Here is a 23,745-nt window from a genome sequence, read left to right as displayed (position 1 = left end):
TTCATGGTTGTCTAGTCTCAGGAATCACCAAAGTCTTATGTCCTCTGAGTGAGGAGGGTATCCCATATTCAGATCTTATTCATCTTGGAGACAACTTATTTTTGCATAGACCTATATTCTGTTGATGTTTAAACAAATTTATAATTTTATGTATTGAGTCTTACTCTGATATGGTGATCTTCACATCTTGGATTGTATTTGGTTATGGCCTGTGAGAAAATGGTATGATTAATAAAACAATAATTTTGGGGTTATACTTTATTCTGAATGTACCTTAAGTTTGATGTGTCAGGATCTTTTTTTTTTTTTTTTTAATTAAGTCTGACTTTTGTAAAGTGAATTCATTTAAAGTAAATAGCTGTAATTAATTTAAATAGGTCGATTTTCTTTTTTAAAAAATTTATTCCAAAGTTAAATTCGTTTAAGTGATGTTTTAAATGTCTGGTTATTACATAGTCCCATTGTAGTCCCATGTTTATTTAGCACTAAAATAATGTAAGGGCCATTTTTTAAACATAGCTAATAATAACTACATGGATTGTTATCAGAGTCAGTTTCTTCAAAACTTATTCTTGTATTTAAGTTCTTGAAGTCCTTGTTAAGTTTATTCACTTTGATAGTTAAGATTATTTATAAAGGCAATTCAAATTTAAATACTTCCTGTTTATTTGCACACACATATGTACATGTATATATAAATATATGAGGCCATACAGCAAAACATAAAATTACTATATAATAAACTATGTGAAATTTGTTTTATCAAAGCTAAGAATAAAAGCTAAGTTTAAACTCTTTTTGGGTTGATAAGCTTTGACCCTTTCCGTTGATCTTTTTGTCCCCACCCCATATGTTTATTTGATTATGAACCTATGCTATTATTTACCTCATTGGTTGCTAACTCTGTAGTACATTATATAAGAATGAGGTTATTGTAGTAAAAATTTATTTCAGATGCTTTTAAATACACATCTTTATTCTCATTAAAAGTGTTGTCATTCTAATTAAAGTCATATTCTGGGTTTATAGCCCCTAGAGAATTCAGAGCAGAAATGTAAAATTTAGATGATCTCTTTGCTACATTTGTTATTCCCTGAATATAAAGGTAATGTTTCTATTGAAGGAAATCTGAAAAATATACAAAAGCATAAAGAAGAAAGTAAAAATTGTGTGTGATCTCAATACGCAGACGTTTTCACTGAAAATGATTTGCTGTATCTTCCTTGCAGTGTATATTTCCTTGTAGTCCTTTTCCTTCCTGTGAATGTATATATACACAAAATACATCGGTTTGTTACATTTTAAAACTTAATACCCATTATTATGAATATTTTCCCATGTTATGAAAGCAATTTTTTATGACTGTGTAGTATTCCATTATATGTGAGTATTTAAAATTTATTAAACCAATCTCCTGCTGGTGTATATTATCTTACTTTCATTTTGGTGCTATTATTTATAATACTGTGATGAACATTTTTTCATGTAAACATTTTGGTTATAGTTTTGATGCTCTTAGAACCGCTGAGTCAATGATTGTGAGTACCTATTTCCTTGAATTGAGTATTTTTTTCTGCACATTTACCAATTTGATAAACAAAAAATCTCATTTTGATTTATAGTTGATTAATATAGTGAACTTATGCATTGTGAATTCGTATCTCTTTGCCATGTTTTATTGGTATTTAAGTGTTTTCTGTGCAGTATATAGACTGGCTTCCCCCATTAGTTGACCAAGTCTGTTTGTTTCAAAATACTTGAGTTTATAGATCAATTTTGGGAGAATTTATACTCTACAGTATAACACTGAATCCTCTCAACCATTAGTGTGGTATATCTCTCTATTTAAGTCTTTTGTGTCTCTCAGGAAAGATTTTTTTTGGTCTTTTCCCTGCATTTTTAAATCTGATCTCCCACCATCATCTCTTCCTATTTGAGAATCCCTAGGCTAAAAATTAAAGAACAGTGTTAGAAAGTGGTGCTAGCAGGCATCCTGTTGCATTACTTTTATAGAGATATCTCCAGTGTTTTATTCACTCTTAAATATGATTTTAACCATTTATTTGAGATAAATTTTTAATCATAATGTGAAAATACCTTGCTATTTTTAATTTATTGAGCTTTTCTCTTTAGATTGGAAGTGAAAATTGGAATTTACCAAATATCTTTTTAGCATTTTAACAGTAGTTAGCTTTCTTTAAATTATTTTTTTTTGTGATCCCTTATTAATAGATTTACTAATATTTTATTGACTTTGCCTTCATATAAAGTGTAGTCAGAGCACATTTGTAACTGTTTCAGTAACAGGAGAGGAGTGTCATAGCAGCCACAAGTTGTAGAGGAAAAAAAGAAGAAAAAGGGGGATTTAAAACAGTATGCCCATTTGATAACTTTGCCCAAAACCAGTGCAACTGAACCTCAGCTGGGACCAGAATAAATTTTGACATAGTTACCTTTGCTTTTCATAAGTACATGATATAGGAAGGTTTTGGGGGGAGGGAGAAGGGTTGTTTTTTGTTTGTTTAATGCAAGTCCCCCAAATTTATTAAGGACAGTTAATGGCCCAGGTTACAGAGAGTTGTGGGTTTGTTGTTTTGTTTTTTTGGCAGCTCCTATAGCTTGTTTTCTTTCCATGCCAACCCCTGTAAGAGAGTAAGTTTGACTGTCAGTATTACTGAAAGTCTGCTTTGGTCTTCATTTCTACGTTGCCACCATACAAGGTACAGGGGTAGGGATGAATTTGTAGATAAGTTTTCTTCTTCCCACAGGGAAGACCTGCCAAGTTAGAATGATGAGCAGTACAACTCTTTCTATGGTCCTACCCTACAGAGAACGTTTTTCTTATTCAAGATAAATTGAGAATTAGACTTTCCAGGGACACAAAGAAAAAGAATGGTTCCTTTTCCTCTTTTCCTGGCATTCCTGTGTAGTGAGTAGCAGTTTTAGAAGAATTGCAAGAAAACAAAACTTGGAACTTTATAGATTGACATTAAACTTAAAATGTACTTTTTTCATTTGTAATTAATCCAGAGTACAAATATTAAAAGTATCATAGCTACTAATCGTCACTGAACCCTGACATGGTCCCCTGATAGACATTAATGTTAGTAAGTGAAATTTTCTATAATATGTCTTATTCCTATCTCACTTAAATGAATAATAAATTAGAGGGTGTGTGTCATTTGTTCTTCACACACACATCTCCATTATTATGAGTTTGAGAGTGTATCAGTCAGATTGAGTATTGACTGTAGATATGCTGTTTTTCTGTATTAGTAAGTTACTTTGAAATGATGAATACAAATGTAAAGAATGGGGAGTAAAGGAGCCATGCAGTAGTGATGCTTATGGACTGGATATTTTGTTTTTAAGTTTGGGGCTTTGAAATACCTTTATTTACATTGAGGCACTATTTGTGCACCAACTGAAGACTGAGACAGGAATAGTAGTAGCTAGATGGCTGCTATATGCCCAGGACAGTGCATAGGCCTACCTACAAGTATTTGGGGGACAGATTATGGGGTGTGCAGATCACTCAAGGTAAGTGGTTCTGACTTGATGTTGTGGCTCAAAGAAGCCACCGTTGAAGGAATCGAGATGTTCAGCTTTAGATTTAGGTAGAAAGAGGGTTGAACAGAAATTTGGTGTCTTCTGTGTTCATTTAATCTCCTCAGTAGTCCTGTGTGGTAGACATCATTGTTATTTTACTACTGGCAAGAATACTAAGTCTCAGAGAGTTTAGATAATTTACCAGTATCCTACACAAATAAGTGATAGACCAGATTCTTACCTAAAGTCTCTGTCACTTTTAAGCCCAAGCTCATTCTCCCACTCTGCCATTTCTTAGTCTAGAATAGGTGAAATTTAAGACTCTAACATGAATTAAAATCTCTGACATGAATCAAACTAAATCAATTAAATGAAACTATGCCATAACTATATATAGTTTGACCTTAAAGATCTCTGGTACTTAAGGCTTAAATATAGTGGATGTACTGTAAATTCCAAGGAAGGTTAAGCAAAACCTTCCCTAAACCACAGATTGGTGGCAGTAGAGGATAAGCTAAAGAAAAGGTGAAAGGAAAATTTCTATAGAAATTTGTCAGTTTTTATCACATTGAAGGAAAATGTACATCTTTAAAAAATACATACAACTATATTTTTATTGAAAGTCAAATATAAGCTCTGATAGACGGAAGGCATAGCCAGAGTGCCTTATTTATTTAGCAGAATGGGGGTAGTCACTGCATGAATCCTGTTCTTCTGTCCTAACATCATTTGGTAAATCCCTGAGATTTAGAAAGGATATGGTCCAGAGACTGTACAAAATAGTCTCAGTAGAGCGTGTTAAATCACGCATAGGCTTCTGAGTATCTGTGAACTCTGAAATTTTATGTAAAATGTGTGTGTGTGTGTAAATTTTTCTGGAGGAGGAGCAGTATAAAGCAGTAATTCTCAAAGTATGGCCAAGTGCCATGAAAGGTAGCCTACATTTTTTTTGTAAAATGGATCCCTAGAAAGGCATTCCCTTTTTTGAAATAGGTAAATGATTTGCAGTTCCCTACTTTTATTTTTGTATAAAACTAAGGGCTGCTTACTAGTAAATTAAGTAGATAGTAAAGTTTGCTAAAATTGGATATTTACATTAAAATTCGTGAATTATGAGATTTTTCTGAACTTATTTTTCTTTCCTTATTTTTCTTAAATTTTATTCCCATGATGTATTTGGATATATAAAGTTACTGCACATGTACACATACATACTTGGAAAACTAGTAAGTCAGCTCTGGTATCTTGCTCCACCTAAGTAGAATATTTTCGAAAAGGATAGAGAGCTACTGGTATTTTTTCCAGAGGGTGGGTGTAATGAGTGAGGGGAAGGGAGGGGAAGGGTTATGTTGGGAGGGATGGGAGGAAAGGGTTAGAGATAGAGTTTTTGGTGCCCTTATTTCTTAGAATAGAAGAAAAGGCACATCAAATGAGCAATTATGTGTTTAAATTCAACTTAGTATCTTTTTAAGATCAAACTTTATTACTGAAATACAAAATTATAATGAATAGATGGAGATTTTGCTGTTGTTTTTGAAAGCTTGCCACAGTCTTATGATATGTTTAGGATGGTGGATGTCCATCTTTCAGTTTTAATATTAAGGATAATTAATTTTTTGTGCTTACTAGTAATCAGAACATTTATTTTCATTCATATTTGGTATGTCCTGGAGTTACGAGAAAATTCCAATTAGAATCATATTTGCCAACTACAGTTAGTCTAGGTTTATTGAGGCATTTTTTTCTTGCCATGTTAATTGTGTCATGTTACTTAAGATGTGGCCATATTTTAGTAGCAAAGTGATATTTTCAATGTTAATGTATATTTGAAGCCCCTGTATCAAAATAAATTCTCTAAAAGCAAGCTTCCTGTCTATAACTTAAATTCGTCCTTTGCAGTAGCAAATGTTTATCTCAGTTATTTAAGACTCTGGTGAGCATGAAAAATTAAAATGAATTATTCTCAATAAATATGGGAATATTTCAGAGCGGTGTGAATATGTACTTGGGTATATAGTAACATGACAGAAATTTGGAAATGTCCATTATATTGACATCTGGCTTAAATTTTACTTTATATTCAAAATGCAACAAAAATTAGTACAACCATGACTACTATTTTTATCTTGTGAATGTGAGAAACAAGGGAACTAGACTTCCTCAGTATTTTTCCTATCCCACTCCCAGTCCTTAAAAATGATTTTTTCTTTGATTCTTCTACTACGTGACTACTTGTTTTATGTTGCAAATTTTAGAAAGCAGCCAAGAGACTATATTTAGGAATTTGGTGCTGTCGCCACCAAGGAAATAAAAGGAAATCAAACTCAAAACTGCCCAAAGGGCCAGTTAGAAGGTAGCAGAGTTGGCTGAGCATCTGAAGATCCAAACAGAGGCACAGCTGTGTCACACTACCTGCTTCAGATAGTTGTGAATTTTGGTTTCTTTATCTGTAAAACAGAGTATTTAAATTTGATATTAATGATTCCTTCTGGCTCTAAAGTCTAATAACTTCAGAGACTTTGAGGAGACTTGATGCCTTTTCACTGTGTTCCTTTTCCACTAGTGCCGTGATCATCAGACACGAGGTATCTGAATCAGAATCTCCAAGGACAGAATCTAGATATATATATACTCTATACTTTCAATAGATAAATATAAATATTTATATTTTGAAAAGCTCCATAGCACCAGATTCCAACTGTTGGGTTAATTGGAAAATATTTAATCCTGAGAAATCTGTAATTTCACCATAGGTTTCAGAACTATTTACGACTAGAACTTAAAAAAGATTTTTAATGAGACTGTATGAAAACACGTTTACAAATTTTTATCTGCAAGGATCTATACACACAGCATTACCTTCCGGAAATAATATCTTGATTGTGTTATGAACCCTAACTACCTATTAGAATTTCTCAATCCCACTTGAAGCCAGTGCTTTTCAGTCAACTGTGTGGTTCAGGTGTCTCAATTTCTCTTTCCCTTCGTATTATTACTGGACAATGATGATTCCAAGGCTAACATGCTATTCTTCCACTTCTTAAACCAACTGAACTATGAGTGTGGCTGCAGCCAGGACCTTGCGTGTTTGTTACTACAGCACAACTTGCAAAAATTCTGTTGGGACATTCTGGCCTTTCCTCGGGGCCATACCTAATTGGCTGAGACAATCTTTGATCTCTTTAATTCTGATCCAGGCTCAGAGGGCTCATTCGGAGCAAGGAGAGGCAGACCTCGAAGCACCTGTGGAAAGCCAGCAGCATGAGATTGAATCCTGGACCCTAGAGTTAAGGGCTATGGTGGAGAAGCTGGTGAAATCCATCGGCCAACTGAAAGACCAGCAGGATGTCTTCTGCTTCTGATATAAGACCCAGACCCCAGTGAGAATACCCTCTTTGGACGCCTGTCAGACCAGACAGCAGCAGCTTTTACAGGAAATTCTCAGTGAACTGGACTAAAGGAGAAAGGAGGTGCTGGATGCCTCCAAAGCACTGCTAGGCCAATTAATCACCCTAATTAATGGAAGGTCCAGCAGCAAAACACCTGCATTGGAGCCCCCCTGGGCGATGGGTTGGATCAGCTGGAGAAGTGTTCACAGCTGGAGCAAAGTTGTTGTTTCACCTGAATCAGCTGCTGAAGGAACTCAGTTGCCTGGTTAGCTATCAGGATGACCTTCTGACTAAAGGGGTGGACCTGTGGAAGGCCCCATACACAGAGTTGCTTTTAGATCTGTTCCTAGCCTTTGTGGTAGAAACCCAGCCCTATGTTTCCTAAACTCCCCATTGACCCCTCATCCTCAAGACGGGGAGGAAGTTCACTGTCCAGACGAGGCTGCTGATGAGATTCCAGGAAGACAGTGGGTCACTGACTGCAAAAGTCTCCACTGACTGTAAGCTTCATCAATTACAGTCATCCCTCAGTATTCACGGGGATCAGTCCCTTAGGATAACAAAATCCTCGGATGCTCAAGTCCCTTATATAAAATGGTGTAGTATTTGCACATAACCTACACACATCCTCCTGTGTACTTTAAATCATCTCTGGATTACTTATGATACCTAATACAATGTATATGCTAAGTAAATAGTTGCTGGCACAAGAGAAATTCAAGTTTGCTTTTTGGAACTTTCTGAAATGTTTTCTCCTCTGAATATTCTTGAATCTGAGGATGTGGAACCCATGGATGTTGAGGGCCAACTGTACAAAGTTTCCAGAAGTTCAGCATTCTGACTTCAAACCAGAAAACTTTGTCCCCCGAGAAGGAGCAGAGTCAGGGTTTAATTTGGGACTCTGCCTGCCTGACTGGTGGAGCCGTGTTCAGGTGGTTCTGGAAAGGGCAACAATAGGGGACTGCTGGGTGCAACAGGAACCACACATTTATCAGCTTCATGGTCGGATGCACCTACCAGGATCTGAAGCAGGAGCTGAAGACAGATACCCTCTGTGTGGTGATTATTTCTAACATGAACCTACTCTTGATTGCCTGGTCCTTGGTTCTCTGGTTCAGTCTGGTCAGCTCACATCCCTAGAATCGGCAATTCTTTTCCAACACCGCCAGGAATGCCAGCTGCTGAAGACCATCTCTGGTACCTTTCTGTTGCACTTAAGTGAATCATTAGGAGGAGGTATTACCTGTTCTTGGTTGAACGATGATGAAGTGCAGCCCTGCACCAGGAGGTACTGCAGTCATTCGTGCTAACTGAAGTCGTCCACCACTACCAACCTCTTACTGAGGCGGACTTACCCAAGAACCTGCTGTACTTCCTCTACTCCTGAAGCCCCAGGGATGAGGCTTTTGGGTGCTACTACCAGGAGAGAGTTAATCTTCAGGAACAGAGGAAATAACCTGAAACATAGGCTCATTGTGGTCTCTAACAGACAAGTGGATGAGCTAGAACAACAACTAGAGCCAGAACTTGAGTCATTAGAGCTGGAGCCCACACTGGCACAGGGGGCCAGAGCTAAGCCTGGAGTTAGAGCCACTGCTTGAGCAGGGCTGGATCTGGGACCAGCACTGGAGCCCACACTAGGCATGGTATCACAAAGAGTGCCAGAACCAAACCCAGGACCAGTACTAAAGCTGGAGCCTGTTCTAGAGCCATTCCCAGGGAACCCCAGGAAATAGGTCTCTATCTTCATTAGTAAATGTGATATTTATTAAAGTTTGCTTTCCTTTCTTAACCATCTTGGGATGATAATGGGTGGATGGATGTTGAATGTAAAACAACAAATTTGTTAGTATGACAGAGCTTAATGAAGAAGGAATTTGGACACCTGATGCCAGGAGAGTTGTGAGAACTCTGACCTGTTAGTGGTAGCTTTGAGATATGTGTTTTCTGTTCAGCCATCAGAGTGCAGGAAGTTCACATTTATTGCAATTAGACTTCAAAAATACACTTTTTCTTGCTTTTGGGTTTATACATGCATTTGCAGGGAGTCCCCCATCTTTATTTGCCATTTTTGCACTTATAGTTGCACTTACTATGGCAGGTTTAATTTTAATTGACCTTTTACCTAAAAAATAAAACTTTCTAGTTATATCCTTATTCCTAAAGCTCTCATTTATTATTCCTTGAATTTGTTAATTATTCTTAAAATAAATTGAAGAATATACTAAAACTGAATGGAACTTAAGCTTACTAATATCTTGCCCTGATCCTGATTTTTCAGCAGCTGTCTTTGGATTGATGACAGTAATCTAGAAATTTTGATCTAGAGATCTTTGATAAAAACCTTCCCAGGTAAAGCGTTAAGTGTTAATGAATCACTGCTTATGAAACTGCAGTTGGCATGGTGGAAAAGATGATATAAGTTATCCTAATTAGTTGTAATCCAGAAACAGTCTCAAGATTTAATTCTGAATGTCATAATATTTTCATATATTGCCCTTGACATTAGCAAGATTGACCTCATCTATATTGAAAATTATTATTTAGTGCTTTTTAATGGTGGCGACTGAGGAGGTGAACCAAGATCAAGACACTGAAGTTCTTCCTATGTGATAGCTTGATTTCATCCTTCTGTTTCTATGACTGCTCCTTCCTCTCAACTTGAAGCCTGTATTCCCTTATTATAAGAATAGTGCAAATTTGGGGAAGGTGGCAGAGTAGATAGCACCAGGAATCAGTCTCTCCACCTGGACAACAGTTGCACTTGCATAATCTGTCTGATGTAACTATTTTGGAACTCTGAGGTCTTTTGAAGGCTTGCAACTTCCAGGGAAAGACTTGGCAGTTAACTTCGGTCAATTTCAGCTCTTAGCACAGTAGCAGCTACCCCTCCCCCACCCCCAGCCACACGGCAGGCGCTATGTACATGTTCCTGGAGCAGCTTGCATATAGCTTGCGGGAGACAGGGTGGAGAAAGAGGACCATGTTCTCACATATTGAGGATCTCTGCTCTGAATGCTGATTATTGCTTCCGATCACAGGTGCAGACAAAGAGGCAGGCAGTCATTGTTGCACCTTCGCCTAGTTGCAAGTCCCTTCCTCTCTGAAGTGATTTCAGGGTATTTAAAGGAATGACACCCTCCTGCCATACTCCTTTAATTTTTGCTTTTTCCCCTTTTGGGAGCCAGACACTAAAGACCTAGGACATTCAAAAACAACCACATATAATGGGGAAAATTAGAAAGTGACTGCATGTCCAGGAAAGGCTCAGAATAGACCTGAGAAGACCTTAAGTTTACACCTAAGACCAATTCTCAGCACAGAGACAGCCTACAACAATCAAAAAAGAAAAAACAAAACAACAACCAGTAACAAAAAGAGCAAACACTGGGGAAGGGGAAGAATCTGATTTCCAGAGGTACCACGTTACTAGATAGATTTCAAATGGCCAGTGTTAAACAAAAAATCAGACGGCATACAAAGAAACAGAAAAGAATGGTCCATTCAAAAGAAAATAAAGCAACAGAAACCATCCCTGGAAAAGACCTAATGGCAGATATACTGGACAGAGTCTTTAAAGCAACTCTCTTAAAGATTCTTAAAAAATTAAAGGAAAATGTGGAGAAAGTCAAGAAAGTGATGTGTGAACAAAAAAGGAAACATCAGTAAAAGGTAGAGGGACTTCCCAGGTGGTCTAGTGGTTAAGAATCCGCCTTCCAGTGCAGGGGACGTGGGTTTGATCCCTGGTCGGGGAGCTAAGATCCCACATGCCGTGGGGCAACTAAGCCCACGTGCTCTAGAGCCTGCATGCCACAACTACAGAGCCCACGTGCCACAACTAAGACCTGATACAGTCAAATAAATATTTAAAAAAATAAATAAAAGGTAGAAATTTTTAAAAGAAACTAAAAAATTGTGGAGCTGAAAAGTATAATAATTGAAATGAAAAATATTCTAGAGGAGTCAAATGCAGATTTGAGCAGGCAGGAAAAAGAATCAGCAAACTTGAAGATAGGGTGATAGAAATTATCTAGTCTGAAGAACACACACACACACACACACACACACACACACAAAGATTGAGGAAAGGTCAGCAGGGCCTAAGGGACCTGTAGGCCTCCAAGTGGACGAGCAGATGCATTACTGGAGTTCCAGGGAGACAAGAGAGAGAGAAAGATGCAGAGAGAGTATTTGAAGAGATAATGACTGAAAACCTCCCCAATTTGCTAAATATAAACATCCGAGAAGCTTAACAAATTCTAATTAAGGTGAATTCAGAGATCCACAGTGAGACACTGAGACATGATAATCAGGACAAAGGAGAGAATCTTGCAAGCAGCAGAAGAAAATCATCACATAGAAGGGGATCTTCAGTAAGATTATCAGCAGATTTCTCATTAGAAACTTTGGAGGCCAGAAGGCAGTGGGCTGATAGATTCAGAGTGCTAAAAGGAAAAAAATACATATATACACCAGCCAAGCATCTTCTGTCCAGCAAAACTGTCCTCGAAGAGTGAGGGAGAAATTAAGACATTCCCAAATAAACAAAAGCTGAGGGAGTTCAGGACCTCTAGATCTGCCCTGCAAGAAATGCTCAAGGAGTCTTGCAAGATGAAATGAAAGGACACTGGATGGTAACCCAAAGCTGTATGGAGAAATAAAGATCTCAATAAAAGTAAATAAGTGAGCTATTATGAAACCTAGTGTTATTATAACAATGGTTTGTCACTATACTTTTTTCTTTCTATATGACTTGAGGTTAGTACATTTAAGGTCCAGTACTTTAATGTAAAAGCTAGTATTACTGTAACTTTGGTTTGTGACTTCAAATCTTGTTTTCTACATAATTTAAGAAACTGCATTTAAAAGAATTATTGGGGGCACACAATGTATGAAGGTGTAATGTTGTGACATCAGTAACCAAAAGGGATAGGGATGAAGCTGTGAAAGAGCAGAGATTTTGTATATTATGAAAGTTAAGTTAGTATAAATTTAAGGTAGACTGTTGTGACTTTAGGATATTAAATGTATTTCCCATGATAACAACAAAGAAGGGAGCTCTAGAATATACACAAAAGGAAATGAGAAAAGAATTTAAACATTTCACTACAGAAAAATCAAACATAAAAGAAATGGGGAGTGTGGAGGAAGCTATAAGGCATATAGAAAACAAATAGCATGATGACGTAATAACTCCGTATCACTAGTTATGTTAAATGTAAATGGGTTCAGTTCTCCAATCAAAAGACAGGGATTGGCAGAATGGATAAAAATACACTATCCAACTATATGCTGTCTACAAGAGACTCACATTAGACCCCAAAACACAAAGAGGTTGAAAGTGAAAGGATGGGAAAAGATATTCCATGCAAATAGGAACCAAAAAAGATCAGGGGTGGCTATACTAATATCATACGTAATAGACTTTATTTATTTTTTTAATATATATATTTATTTATTTATATTTATTTTTGGCTGTATTGGGTCTTCGTTTCTGTGCGAGGGCTTTCTCCAGTTGCGGCGAGCGGGGGCCCCTCTTCATCACGGTGCGTGGGCCTCTCACCGTCGCGGCCTCTCCCGTTGCGGAGCATAGGCTCCAGACGCGCAGGCTCAGTAATTGTGGCTCACGGGCTTAGTCGCTCCGTGGCATGTGGGATCTTCCCAGATCAGGGCTCGAACCTGTGTCCCCTGCATTGGCAGGCAGATTCTCAACCACTGCGCCACCAGGGAAGCCCCATAATAGACTTTAAATAAAACAGGATTATATGAGACAAAGAAGGACATTATACATTAATAAAAGTTTCATTACAGCAAGAAGATAGGACAGTGATAAACATTTACACACCCAATGACCATAAAAATATATGAAGCAAAAACTGACAGAATTGAAGGGAGAAATAGTTCTGCAGTCATAGCTGGAGACTTCAGTATCCCACTCACAACAATGGATAAAACAACCAGACAAAGCATAAGGAAAGGATTTAAACAACACAAACTAACTAGATCTAACAGACATATACAGAACACTGTACCCAACAACAGAATACACATTCTTCTCAAGTGCACATGGGACATTTTCCAGGATAGACTATATGTTAGGCCACAAATTAAGATTCAATAGATTTAAAAAGATAAACATACCAAGTATCTTTTCTGACCACAATAGGATGAAATTAGAAATCATTAACAAAAGGAAATCTGGAAAATTGTGGAAATTAAACAACACTTTCAAACAACTAATGGGTCAAAGAAGAAATGACAAGGAAATTAGAAAATACTTAAATGAATGAAAATGAAAGCACAACATAGCAAAACTTCTGGGAAGCAGCAAAAGTGGTGCTAAGGGGGAAATTTATAGCTATAAGTGCTATTATTACATTAAAAAAAATAAGAAAGATCCCAAGTCAACAATCTAACCTCACAGTTTAAGGAACTAGAAGAAGAACAAATAAGCCCAAAGCAAGCAGAAGGAAGGAAATAATAAAGATTCAAGCAGAGATAAATGAAATAGAGAATAGAAAAACAGTAGAGAAAATCAATGAAACCAAAAGTTGGTTCTTCAAAAATATCAACAAAACTGACAAACCTTTAGCTAGGTGAACTAAGAAAAAAAAAGAGACATCTCAAATTACTAAAATAAGAAATTAAAGTGGGAACATTACTACAGATTCTACAAAAAATAAAAAGGATTATAAGAGAGTACTGTGAACAGTTGTACGCCAGCAAATTGGATCACCTAGATGAAAGAGACAGAGTCCCAGAAACATAAAACCTACCAAGACTATGTTACAAAGAAATAAAATACATGAATAAATGTATAACCAGTTAGGAGATTGAATTAGTAATCAAATATCTCCCAACAAAGAAAAGTCCTGGACCTAATGGCTACACTGGTGAATTCTACCAGATATTTAAAGGAGAACTAATACCAATCCTTCTCAAGTTTTTCCCCAAAATTGAAGAGAAGGGAATGATTCCTAACTCATTCTTTGAGGCCAACATTCCCTGATAACCGAAGCCAGACAAAGACACTGTAAGAAAAGCAAACTTTAAACCCCTAATGAACATTGATGCATATATCTTTAACAGAACACGAGCATACAGAATTCAGCACATTAAAAGGATTATGCACCAAGACCAAGTGTGGTTTATTCCTGGAACGCAAGGATGGTCTAACGTGTGAAACTTGAGCAGTGCAATATGCCACATCAACAGAATGTAAGATAAAAACCACAGGATCCTCTCAATAGATGCAGAAAAAGCATTTGACAAAATTAAACGCTCTTTCATGACAAAAACAATTAACCTAGGAACAGAAGGAAGCTACTTCAGCATAGTAAGAGCCATATATGAAAAACCACAGTGGTTTTTCAATGGTGGAAGGACTGAAAGCTTTTCCTCTGAGGTGAGGAACAAGGCAGGGATGCCTGCTTTCACTACTTCTGTTCAACACAGTATTGTATTTTCTAGCCATAGCAATTAGCCAAGAAAAAGAAGAGGCATTTAAATTGGAAAAGAATAAGTAAAATTATCTCTTTTTGCAGATGGTATGGTTTTATATGTAGAAAATCCTAAAGATCATACACACACACACACACACCTGTTAGAACTAATAAGTGAATTCAGCAGTGTAACAAGATACAGAGTCAACACGCAAAAATCATTTGCATTTCTATACATGAACAGTGGACAATCTGAAAAGAAATTACAAAAGCAATTTCATTCACAGTAGGATCAAAAGAATAAAATACTTAGGAATTAACCAAGGAAGTGAAAGACTTGTACAAGAAAACTATGAAACATTGCTGAAAGAAATTTTAAAAGCCACATAAATAAATGAAAACAACATCTCATGTTCATGGATTGGAATACTTAATATTAAAAAGTCAATTCTACCCAAAGCAATCTACAGATTCAATCCCAGTCATGTCAAAAATCCCAGTGACATTTTTTGCAGGTAAAATATCCATCCTAAAATCCATATAGACTCTCAAAGGACTCCAAATAGCCAATATAATCTTGAACAAGAAGAATAAAACTGGAGGACCCACACTCCCTGATTTCAAAACTTATACAAAGCTACAGTAATCAAAATAGTGTGGGATCAACATAAAGATAGACGTGTAGACCAGTGAAATAGACAGCCCATAAATACTAACTGTCACAAATATGGCGAAATGACTTTTGACAAGGGTACCAAGGCCAGACTCCTGGGGAAAGGACAATCTTTTCAACAGATGGTGCTGGGAAAACTGGGTATCTACATGCAGAAGAATGAAGTTGGATCCTTACCTAACAGCGTATTCAAAAATTAATTCAAAATGGATCAAGCACCTAAATTTAAGACCTAAAACACCCCCCCCAAAAAAAAACCTTAAGAGAAAGCATAGGACAAAAGCTTCATGACATTGAATTTGACAGTGATTTCTTGGATATGACACCAAAGGCACAGGTAACAAAAGAAAAAATAGAGAAATTGGACTTCATGAACACTTAAAAATATTTGTAAGTCGAAAGACACTATCCAAAAGCTACAGAATGGGAAAAAATATTTGCAAATTATATATCTGATAAGGATTATTAACCAGAATATGTAGAGAGCTCCTAAAACTCAACAACAAATCAAATAACCCAGTTCAGAAATGGGCAAAGGACTTGAATAGACATTTCTCCAAAGAAGATATGTGAATGGCCAATAAGCATATGAAAAGATGCACAACATCACTAATCATTAGGGATATGCAACTCAAAACTACAATGAGACATCTCATACCCATTCTCCTCACACCCGTTAGCATAGCCACTATCAAAAAAGCAGAAAACAAGAGTTTGAAAGAATGTGGGGATATTGGAGTCCTTGTGCACTGTTGGTGAGAATGTAAAATGGTACAGCTGTAGTGGAAGATAGTATGGCAGTTTCTCAAAAAATTAAAAGTAAAATTACCATACGATCCACAAATTCTTCTTTATATACATGTAAAAGAATTGAAAGCAGTATATTGAAGCGATATTTGTACACTTATGTCATAGCCCCATTACTCACAGTAGCTTAAATGTAGAAGCAATCTCAGTGTCCATGGACAGATGAATGGACAAGCAAAATGTGGTACATATATACAATGTAATATTCAGTTTTAAAAAGGAAGGAAATTCTGCAGTATGTTACAACATGGATGAACTTCGAGAACATTATTGTTTATGGAATAAGCTAGTCACAAAAAAGACAAATACTCTGATTCCACTTATATACAAGGCATTTAGAATAGTCAAAGTCATCTAAATAGAAAGTATATGGTAGATGCTGGAAGGAGGGGAAAATGGGGAGTTGTTGTTTAGTGGGTATAGAATTTCATTTTCATAAGATTAAAAGAGTTATGCGGGTGAATGTTGGTGATAGTTGTACAACAAGGTGTGTGTATTTAATACCACTGAAGTGTACACTTAAAAATGGTTAATTAAGATGGTAAATTTTATATTAAGTGTATTTTACCACAGTAAATTTTTTAAAAATATTGCAAGTTTATCTCAGATTATCTGAATTATATTCCAGCCTGTTCTTCATGCTATCACCAAATTAATCTTTCTGAAACACTACTTTATTTATTACATATCATTTCTGTGCTCAAAAAAATTTCCATTGACCTGTGGTGTCTTATCTTTCTATCCTTGCCTCCCATTGTTAAAATCATCCTATATGTTAGCTAAACTAATTACCTTTCTCTCAACCTTCTCTACGACCTTTTGATTCTTGAAACACTTGCTCTTCCTACATTTAATGCTGTTTTTCCCCCTTTCCCTTCCTCCTCCCAATGTGCAAATCTTTTTAAGGACCTAGTTAAATGTGAACTTCCCTAGGAGACTTTTCCTAATTGCCCTACTTGGGGTGGCTCCTCTTTTTTCTAAAGATTTATGGCATTTAGTGTTTAAACAGTTCATTTAATAGTTGACACTGGCTGATATTTGTTGGTGTGTACCTGTCTTGTTTCCCCAACTGCCTCTAAATTAAGTGGGCTCAGTGCTGTATCTTAAAATTATTTGTATTACCCACTTGACAATAATATGAATTGATTTATTGATATACTGTGAATAATAAGTAAAGATGCTCTTCAAGTAAATTTCAGACTTATCAATCAGATTCAAGAGCATCTGGCAGTGTTTCTGCAGAAGATACACTTGGTATTCAGGTTGGGTTCTTGTTAAATTTTTCTAGAACAATTAAATGTGGTACCAGTAAGTTGTCTATTTGTAAGGTGACTTTGTATATGTTTCCAGGCAATAAAATAATTTTGAGAAATTTGGAATCTTAAATTTTTTTGCTATAATATTGTATCAGAAATAAGTATTAGTATATGGGTACTAATACTTATCTTTTGTTCATGTGCTGGGTTAAAGTTAGTTGTAGAAATGACTTGTTAGGTCAGTGTTGTAATGTTTATAAAGATTTTTGTTTTTAAGTCAGATGAGTTAAAATGGACTTGAAGTTAGCAAATCTGTGTTACTTTACTGTGATACTGCATTTTCTCTTGTGGAAGTCAAGTTTTACTGTTTTAGTTTGAGGCAATAGTTTGCACAAAAGTTTCTTTCTGTTAGTCTCCTGTGTGTGTGTGTGTTTGTGTGTGTGTGTACACTTACATATGCCTTCTCTAGGGTTATGATTAGGATATTGAAGTATTAAAAAAAGGTATTGCCTTTAAGAACCTGTAGATAACATTTCAGTAACTTTTACGCCCTCCATTAAGCACCTAGAAAAATAGGTGAGTATTATTTCAAGAATTTTAATGGGGAATGTGTTTACCATGGGCACAAAACTAAATAATGGATTAGTATCCATTTTAAGCAATACTTTTTGTTTCATAAGCTATTGTTTCACCCGTTGTTTTTTGAGAATCTAATTAGACTGTAAATTGCTCAAGGATAGAGATTTTATCTTATACTTCTTTGTGTCCCCAGCATCTAACCTAATGTCTTACATCAGAGTGCTTCAATAAATGTTAAGATGATAAAATGTCTGTTTTTCTGGCTTTGGTTGTGGGGAATAAATGTACTCTGATTTGACTTTATTTTTTCCTTTTTACAGCCCCATTGACAAACCTTCCGATTCTCTCAGCATAGGGAATGGTGATAATTCCCAGCAGGTAAGATTTTGATACTGTATTCCTTCATTTATCTGCCATCTGCTGAAACAAGACATTCTATGCAAGTGAATTTTCTAGATAGTGAAAAATACTTTAAATACTGAAACAATTTAAAAACACTTTCAGTGGACATCTTTGTTAAATGTATTATAATTAGCCCTCTTTTTCTCCACAGAATAGAGCATAATTTAACCCTTTCTTGATGACTCAGAATTATCATTATGACCATATGTTATTGTACTGTGTGCTAATACATTAGTGTCCTTGGAGTCCCTGATATTCTTGGTCTTTTTGACCCTACATGAAATGGTCCCAGACTAACATGCCTTCTGCGTTCTTGATTTTGAGTTGTTTCTCTGCCCCATGCTCCCCTTGTCCCTTGCTGTCAACTTTAATTTTCTTTTCTTTTTTTAAAATTTTATTGAAGTATAGTTGATTTACAATGTTGTGTTAATTTCTGCTGTACAGTACAGTGACTCAGTTATACATATATATATTCTTTTTCATATTATTTTCTACTATGGTTTATCACAGGATACTGAATATAGTTCCCTGTGCTATACAGTAGGACCTTGTTGTTTATCCATCCTATAGATAATAGTTTGCATCTGCTAATCCCAAACTAACTTTAATTTTCGATTTCTCTCAGTGAACTTGCCCCCAAGTTTTCCCCCTTCCCTCAAATGACTTTTGACTTTGAAATGATAAACCAAATAGTTAAGTTCAAAGTTGCATCCACTATGATACAGAATGAGGTCCTGATCTTTAGACCATGCTTTGTATCATCTTGTCTAGTTGCTAGCTTTTCACTACTTAAGTTTCTGTACACCTCTTACTTTGGTTTAAAAAAAAAAAAGTGTAGTTCTAATCTCTTCTGTAAAGAACAGCCAGTTCCCCACAGTGTGAGAAACTTAGAGATCTAAAATACATTGTTTTTCTAAACTTGTTGTTCACAGTTTCCATGAAAGAATTTGAAAATCTGTATATCCCCTTGTATATTTTAAGTTAACATTAAATTTTTTTTCATAATAAGTTAAAAATAGCTGCAAAGGATGTAATTTCCAGCTTATTATAAATTTTGGTATTTTTAAATAAACATGCTACATTGGGTTTTAATAAGTATCTGAGAGATTTAAGTATCAGAATGTTTTGTTACTCCCTCATCCATTTACACAAGCTATTCTTTAACAATCAGAAATTTTACATCATTCCTTGAACTCATTTTTTAATTTTCACTGGCATTACAGAATTTTTTCTTAATGCAATATAGTTTATGCTTGGGACTTCCCTGGTGGCTCAGTGGTTAAGAATCCGCCTGCCAATGCAGGGGACACGGGTTCGAGCCCTGGTCCGGGAAGATCCCACATGCCGCGGAGCAACTAAGCCCGTGAGCCACAACTACTGAGCCTGCGCTCTAGGGTCCGCAAGCCACAACTACTGAGCCCACGTGCCGCAACTACTGAAGCCCGCGTGCCTAGAGCCCGTGCTCCGCAACAAGAGAAGCCACCGCAATGAGAAGCCCGTGCACTGCAACGAAGAGTAGTCCCTGCTCGCCACAACTAGAGAAAGTCCACGCACAGCAACAAAGACACAACACAGCCAAAAATAAATTAAATTAAATTAAAAAAAAAAAAATATATATATATATATATATATATATATATATATAGTTTATACTTGATAGGCATTCTCTCAAATAAGAGTAGACGTATAAATTTTGAATTGGAAATAAAAATATTTTGTTGACACAATGCCAAACTTCTTTCTTCTGAATTTTTATTTATAGTATTGATTTGATCAAAGCAATATATATATAAGTATAGAGTTTGATTAAAAAATTAATCATTAAACATAAACACTAAAATTGTATTAGAAATTTACCTCTTAATGAAGTGGATAGGGCATTTTAAAATTAGTTTTTTTGTATCCATGGATGAATATTACCTGTTGGTACAAGGAGATGTTTCAGCAGCAATCTAGTCATGTTTTCATTTTTCTAAATACAGGTGCTGAGACATCTTGTTCATATAAATAAGTAGATGGAAGAAAGAGTTATATCAATATCACTCAAATTTTTGAACTCCTTGTGAATTAAATACCTAAGAATCATATTAAGATTTCTTATAAAAACTATTTTTAATGATGCTTTTGGAAATAGCTTGATTAGATCTTCTTTCCATTTTGTTCAGAACTGAAGTATTGGGAATCATCTAGTTTGCCAAAGAATCTAGTCATTAGAGTCAGTCACTGTGTCATCACTAATCTGAATATTTCTAATAAAGTTTTGTTTGGCTCCCAGAAAGTTTTCACACTTGGGCAAAATACTATAGTTAGATCCCAGAGAGTGAGAAATAGTATTGTCTTTGTAAAGTAAGAGAAATTAGGTTGTAAAAGGAGAGGATACTGGCTGTGTCTTTTCAGGAGGGTCAGTTTTATAAAAGAGTACATATGTAAGTTGATGGATTTTTTTGAAAATTTATGCTCTCATAAAAAAGTCTTTACCCCAGTTTTTGAAGATCACTATTCTAATACCTTTCATTGCAAGCCTTTTAAACTATGGCTTATTACATTGTATAAACTTATATTGATTATTCTTTTCTTTTTCCATTTTATTTAGATATCTAACAGTGATACACCTTCACCACCACCTGGTTTATCAAAATCCAATCCAGTCATCCCTATCAGTTCATCCAATCACAGTGCACGGTCTCCTTTTGAAGGGGCAGTAACTGAGTCACAGTCGTTATTCTCAGACAATTTCCGCCATCCCAACCCTATCCCAAGTGGGCTTCCTCCTTTCCCCAGTTCCCCACAGACATCCAGTGACTGGCCTACAGCACCAGAACCACAGAGCCTCTTCACATCAGGTATATAACAGTACTGTGTGTGTTAGTAATTATACTCAGACTAAAATGAGACCTTTGCTGGATGTGTTTTTATCCTTTTTTTGTCCACTCCCTTTTTCATAAAAATGTAAACTTTTAAATGGCAAGGAATTGGACGGTTAGGTAAGTAGTTCTGTGACCTAGAACTTACCATGTTAACAGACAAATTTCTCCAGAAATCAAGGGTTAGATCATTTTTCCAATAATCAAATGCTTATTCCTCTAGGAAGTATTAAGGGCTTACAATTTTTAATTAGATTTGTGTTTGTATAGTTATATTTTTTAAAATGTTTCCCCAGCTGACAAAGAAGTATGTTAGTTAATTTTTAAAGTTACATTTTGAGACATTTACAATTTCATTCATTGTAAGTTCTCATTAATGTGAAGGATAACACAAAATCAAGACAATTTAAAAATATAAAGATTAAATGGATACTTTTTTCATTAAGTTATAGTAGTAGTATGTAAAGCATATATTCAAAATTATACTTCGTCTTTGATAAATACATTTCAAAAATAAACTTTACTAATTGAATTCTGTTATATTTATTACTTTATTTCATTTAAATGACTTATTTTGGGTTTTGATGATGAATAATTGAGAGTATACTTTGGGTTTCAAGTAGTACTTTGTTTTCTTTGATCAGCAAAATCAGTCTATATCATTCAGTTTTTGAAGTTAGTAACTTATGGATGAAATCATTGCTAGAAGTATCTGAGGCCTTTTGTAATTTTACAATCGTAATGTTCTAAGAAATTACGTAGATTTTGCATATATTTGCCTTTGTGTTATAGTATGATGTTGCACTAGTGTGGAAGTGAGCTATATATTTTAAATTCATCACTGATTTTTTTTCCCACCAGAAACAATCCCAGTATCGTCTTCTACAGACTGGCAAGCAGCATTTGGCTTTGGTTCTTCTAAACAACCAGAGGATGACTTGGGTTTTGATCCCTTTGATGTCACTCGAAAAGCCTTAGCAGACCTGATTGAAAAGGAACTGTCAGTCCAAGACCAACCTTCCCTTTCGCCCACATCTCTTCAGAACTCCTCTTCACACACTACAACTGCCAAAGGTCCGGGCTCTGGATTCCTGCATCCTGCTGCACCTACAAATGCCAACTCGAGTCTCAATAGTACCTTTTCAGTCTTGCCACAGAGGTTCCCTCAATTTCAGCAGCACCGAGCGGTTTATAATTCATTCAGTTTTCCAAGCCAGGCAGCCCGCTATCCTTGGATGGCCTTTCCACGCAATAGCATCATGCACTTGAACCACACAGCAAATCCCACCTCAAATAGTAATTTCTTGGACTTGAATCTCCCGCCACAGCACAACACAGGTCTGGGAGGGATCCCTATAGCAGGTAGGTTCATTTATAGCCTTTGAGAATTTGTGAATAACTCATGCCTTCAGATTGTTGGGTGGGTAGGGAGGGAACTTTCGAATAACAGAAAGTATTTATCATCAGTCTTGGAAATTTCAATGGGAAAAACTCTTTATCATAATCTAAAAAAATTTTAATTAGATGGATGCCTTGTAATATTGAGCTTTATAAGGATGGTGGAGTATTATACCTAGTTATTGCTTGGAAGCATTTTACTTAATAGAATAGTTACCAGACTTTCTTATGGCATATAAATGCAAAAAGACAAAGAAAAAAAATGGGCTCTGAAATTATGGTGCCATAAAGTCCAACACCATGGTAAAAATTCTGATTATACATTCTAAAAGTAAACTGGTTCAAAAATTTTTTTACAGATGGTAATTAGTGAGAGCATGAGGGATAAAGCCACTCTCTTAACTCCTTTTGACAACTTACTTATTTTGACTGATAGACATGTACAAACACACACACACACACACACATCAAAACTGTGCTATATGTTAATAAAGGACTTAATATTTGAGAACTCTCATTATTAATGTTTCACAGACATATATGTATAAGTATACTTTCTGTGAAAAAGAAATTGTTCAAGGAGAGATATTTTTCCTTTTGGTCTGTCATGTTTTTATTTCTGGGGTAAATATTAGGTTCCTGTAAGTGATGCCAGAATACTTCTGGTTTTGTACTGCTACCCTTGAAGGTTTCAGAACTTTTGGCTTTTAAGGTCCCATATGATATTTATTAGATCAAGTGACTTCTATATCTAAAGGAATCTTTCTTATTAATAGTTTTTCAAAATTTAATTTGGGCTTTAGATATGACTGGTAAAAGAGTTTGTTCTCTCCTGATTCTCTCAAGTAGAATAGAATAGTCCTTCATTCTGTTATGTAACTTATAAAATTTATTTTTATCCCTTTTCATGGCCTTTGTGATATGACATGGCACAGCATTATTGTAATAATGTGCTGTTACCAGCAAAGCGTTCGTTCTCTTGTTTTTAGCAAGGTTGATAGATAAATTTACAGAGATCCGTCAAAATTCTTTGGCTCTATTCTCTTTGTGACCAACAACATTTCATTTTCAAGACAAGTAGTTGGGTTAAGAGAGTATGGTTTGTGGCTGTTGATACAGTGAAGTTAATTTACACATAAGCATGATAGCACCTAATGTAGTGGTTTGCACATTGGTGGGACTCATGTTATTTGTTCATTTGATATGGTAGTTAGTAGGTAATCGAGAGCGACATTTTTCATTCCTCTTCTACATGATATTCACTTGTGAAACACTAAGTGTTCAGTTCCTGGTACTCTTTTTTTCATCCACCGTAGACAGCATATTAGAACGTAATTGTGTTTTGTTTTGCTTTGTTTCAACCATTTAGAAATGTGGCATTTAAAT

At 35.7% G+C, this 23,745-nt stretch overlaps 1 protein-coding gene and 1 pseudogene across 6 annotated transcripts in view; both read left to right on the top strand.

The window, feature by feature from the left end:
• CNOT4 (CCR4-NOT transcription complex subunit 4) overlaps positions 1 to 23,745 on the top strand; it is a 146,624-nt gene that overhangs the window by 93,920 nt on the left and 28,959 nt on the right. For all 6 annotated transcript variants that reach the window (XM_061198073.1, XM_061198071.1, XM_061198072.1 and 3 more), the window contains exons 8-10: positions 18,016 to 18,073; positions 20,691 to 20,940; positions 21,823 to 22,323. In XM_061198073.1, coding sequence (XP_061054056.1) covers positions 18,016 to 18,073; positions 20,691 to 20,940; positions 21,823 to 22,323 — 809 coding nt within the window. The remainder of the gene's footprint in view (positions 1 to 18,015; positions 18,074 to 20,690; positions 20,941 to 21,822; positions 22,324 to 23,745) is intronic.
• LOC133097039 (signal transducer and activator of transcription 2-like) lies at positions 3,457 to 8,674 on the top strand (annotated as a pseudogene).

The sequence above is a fragment of the Eubalaena glacialis genome, chromosome 8, assembly GCF_028564815.1.
Source record: "Eubalaena glacialis isolate mEubGla1 chromosome 8, mEubGla1.1.hap2.+ XY, whole genome shotgun sequence".
Taxonomy (NCBI): Eukaryota; Metazoa; Chordata; class Mammalia; order Artiodactyla; family Balaenidae; genus Eubalaena; species Eubalaena glacialis.
This window is presented reverse-complemented; position numbering and strand designations above follow the sequence as displayed.